The sequence below is a fragment of the Malania oleifera genome, chromosome 7 (genome assembly GCF_029873635.1).
Source record: "Malania oleifera isolate guangnan ecotype guangnan chromosome 7, ASM2987363v1, whole genome shotgun sequence".
Classification (NCBI taxonomy): Eukaryota; Viridiplantae; Streptophyta; class Magnoliopsida; order Santalales; family Ximeniaceae; genus Malania; species Malania oleifera.
The window spans coordinates 22035577-22039875 of record NC_080423.1 but is presented as its reverse complement, the minus strand read 5'-3'; the positions used below and the strand labels follow the sequence as shown (position 1 = coordinate 22039875).

Below are 4299 nucleotides of genomic sequence, written 5' to 3'. Positions count from 1 at the left end.
TCCAAGTTGTTATCCTTGGGTTCTATTCTAAAAATAGGATAGGAATCAATTAAAATTCCTATATCATACACAGTTAACACAATCATTGAAAGCTAATCATGTTAACTACAACTCTTATAGGTCCAGGTCTGTCCTACCACATTGACACGAAACCATCAATGGTTTATTGTGATTTTACTAAAATCATCATTCTGAGAAAAACACAGAACACCACCAATGAGTTCCCGTCTAGCTACAAGACAACCCTCGACCTACTCTACCCTTTTCCTACATCCTATACTCTCATATGTACACATATTCATGCCTAACCAAGTCCACAAGACCTAACAACCTGATTAGCCCTGATACCAAGCTGTCATGCCCGAAACCCGCAAACGGGTTCCAGACGTGATTTTAGTAACCTAATGTGTCTCTGTATCATTTAAAACATACATGATACTACTCCGAATGAGGGTCTGACCCCGTGGAGTACACGTACACTCTATACACATTCACATACATATCCATACACATCAAGTACGCAGTAGAAATATTCTTTCTAATACATACATCGTACCATACCAGAGTCTATACATGACTAGAGTTTATGCTCCAAAATATAGCACATACCCCGGGTGTCTACAAAACCCAACAATGACCACCTGGTTACAAAATCCGAACTTACACAAGTACTCTATGCACCCACGCTCTTGAACGCAAGGATGCTAGTTTCAGCTACCCGAAGGACCTGAAAAATATTTTTATATTCGGGGTGAGACACCTCTCAGTAAGGAAAAAAGCTGGTTATATCAGTGTGTGACATACTAGTGTTATTTCGATGTAAAACATAACACAATACTGTTCTAGTGTTTTCACAATCCAGTTCTAGTACATGCGATACCAAACATACGGTTAGTATCATCACACTCAAGCACCCGATACACTGCAATAACCGATGCCTCACAACGATATCGTGCTAATACGGTGTCCACTCACACCTATCGGTGACCAGCTGGAACAAACAGGTGATATTTCATACTGTCAAATATAGAGCCGGATACTCTCGCCCACGGTATTTAACCAAGATATGGCGTTTGCCCACGGTAATTAGCCGAAATGTGGCAAATTTCACAAAACTTGGAACAAAATTGGAACTCATGTTCTTATACCCATCAACGTATAGTAATTAGCAACCACTAGCTGTTTTATAAAATTTGAAACATTTTACATACTACAGTTCATTCCATACTTATTTGAGTCTACAACAATCATATCATTTTCAATTCGAGAAATATAGTTTAATACAAATACATGTACGGTCATCTCATTACTACAGTTTTATACAACATATGATTTTCCAACAGAAATAGAGATGATACCCAAAACCCCCAATTTTTCTCAAAACTGTAACCCGAATATCTTACATTTTTACCTAATAGATTTTTCCAAATAAGTAGTCAAAATATACATACGATCGTAAACTGCAGGTTTACCGATCCCGATTTAAAAAATAACTAATATAAATAGAATCCCCTTACCTTTTCCCGAAAACCAAAAAACGAACTTTACGGCTCCAAAACTATGAACTGAGTTCGAAAAACCTAAACATCCAAAAACTATACTTCACTATAATTCTTACTACTACTACTACTACATATATGCAAAAACGAAAATGAAATCGGACCCTTAGCTCGGTTTTGGGTCAAAACTCAAAAATCCTCAAAACGAAGTCCTGATCCGCTATAAACTTAGAGATTCCTCCCTTAATCCATGTAGTATTGCCAGATCATTGAATCAAGCTACGAATAGCGAAGAATTGAAGAGAGAAGGAGAGATTCCGCTGGTTTTAGAGAAAGAGAGAGAGAGAGAGGAGAATTTAGTTTTCTTAGCAACTAAGCAATGAAATATCCTATTTATAGACCATTGACTCGGTCCAATTCATCGAAGAGATGGTGCCGTCTTCAACGAATCATCTACACATTTCGTTGACGAATCGGTTCCTTCGACGACGAAACTTATTTTGATATTTCACAACACGTTTGGTATCTCTTCATTGACGAGCCTCTGAATTTCGGTGACGAAGAGTATGAGGGCCTTTGTTGACGAGAACAATGACTTCGTTGACGAACCCTTCTAATTTTACCTTTTTACCCTTTCTCATTTATTCAATCTACATATCTTGGGTCGGGTTCTTACATTTGTATTGAGATTTTCCTCTGTAATTTATTTCCAATTTATTATTGAAATCAATTGACTGTATTTGTGTGCTATTCTCACTGAGTTTCCATTACAACCAGTGATTGAATGAGTCACCTCCACCTATAAAAAATAATTACTTCTTATATATAAATATTTTAAAATTGTGTAATTGTCAATTTTTTTTTTAGTCATTGTCTATGACAATGGTACCTAGGACCCTTGTCCCTTTTTACTTTATTTATCACATGATTTTTACCATTTAATAAATATTTGTTTTACCTACTATGGGTTGTAGGTCTAACTAAGGGAAGAAAGAAACAAAACAAGTAAAGTTAGAAAACTATTTTTTAATGTCTATATAGTAAAAATTTAAGAGAAGGATAAATATATGGAGAGAATAGTTGGCATGTAAAATTGGATTGAATCATAGATTGCAGTATTATATTATATTAGGGCTTGGACCCATTGAATGATAATTAATTATGCTTTATTTTTGCTCAATAATGTGATGCATTCAAATTAACACTAACACAATAACATTCTTTGATTGACGAGTTTCAAATTTTAAATGAAGGCATAGTTCCCAAAAAAAAAATTGTTCATTGAAGGTAAAACTATTATGGTTTTAACTCTGTTAAACATAATAATGATGTGAGACCATATACTATCAAAGACAAACATAATTACAATTAAAAATTGATCGTATTAGCCTTTTTGGAGTTATGTCGTGACTAAAGAATAGCTAGGAGTCGTCTCAGTAAGATGCAAGGAGAGTGCGAGGGTTAAGTTAGGTATGCGTCATACCAAGATGTTTTCTGAATTTTAACTCAAGACATGAAGGCTAGTATTTTTCTTAAGAAATATAATACGTAATTGGGAAGAAAAATAATTGATTTGACCTAGCTAATCCTATGAGAAGGAATATTGAGATAAGAAAGACTTAATAATTGCATGAAGCTTTTGTGTAACATTGGGAATGACCAATTAAAAACAAATCTAATTCTTCTAATTTCTGGTAAAGACTGCGTAGCTACCATTCCCTAAGCTTCCAAACAGCACCAATTAACATCTTGCATTCTAGTTGACATTGCAACGCTGCATAATATATATTATTTGAAGAAATTGAGTCACCACAACACCATGATCATCAGCTCTAGCAGTCCACCATATCCAACCCAACCACCCAACCCCATTGCTAAATCACTCCGTCCAGCTCCCGAGTAAAACACCCAGTTGTGATCTGCTTCAGACGACCCTGTTACGTAAACAAACCTCGGCGGCGGCGGCGCTGATGGAGTACACAAATACTTTGGCGGCGGAGGTGGTGGTGGCGGTGGAGGAGGGATAAAGTACTGCTGGCCACATGGGTTCTCACAGGACGAACATGCGGTGCATTTTATTCCTGTGCCCGGGGACTGAGCCGTCGCTATTCCATCGAGCTTCACCGACGTATCGGCCGATCTGGTTGGGTTAACTGAAACCATTACTAGCACAAACTGCATGGCAAGATATGCTCGAAATAGCATTTTTGAGAGAGGGAGAGAGAGAGGAATTATGAAGGGGATGAGATGGTTATTGATGAAGAATGAATTAAGGAGAACTTGTGTATGAGAGGGAGAGAGACAGAGAGAGGGATTATGAAGGTGATGAGATTGGTAGCTAGATGAAGAATGAAGGAATTATAAACAAGAGAGAGAGAGAGAGAGAGAGAGAGAGAGAGAGAGAGAGAGAGAGAGAGATTATGAAGGGGATGGGATGGGTATGGATGTGAAGAATGAAGGGAGGTGTGCATAAGAGGTATGGGAAATTAAAGGAGGTGATGAGTAGTACTAGAGTACTTTAACTTGAAAGGGAAGTTCATGTGGAAGTTGTAAATGTGGTGGGGGCTGTCGTATACCGACTCCTCTATGGTCCTTTTTAATAACTAGCCACTTGTCTTCTTTCAATTAGTTTATCAACCAATGCAGATAGGGGAAGGGAATGTAAAGTTGAGAAGCATCTGCAATCTGCAATCTGCAATCTGCATGCGCAGGCCTCTGCCCTGGTTGTTTAGAAAAAATTTAGCAGCAGCAGGAATATGTTCCACTTGTGAGGTGGAATGGAAAGTGGTCGGCTTGCTAC

At 37.6% G+C, this 4299-nt stretch overlaps 1 protein-coding gene across 1 annotated transcript; it reads right to left on the bottom strand.

The window, feature by feature from the left end:
• Positions 1-3305: 3305 nt before the first annotated feature.
• LOC131160779 (uncharacterized) lies at positions 3306-3662 on the bottom strand. Its single transcript, XM_058116664.1, has one exon. The coding sequence runs from the start codon at positions 3660-3662 to the stop codon at positions 3306-3308; it is 357 nt and encodes a 118-aa protein (XP_057972647.1).
• Positions 3663-4299: the final 637 nt, after the last annotated feature.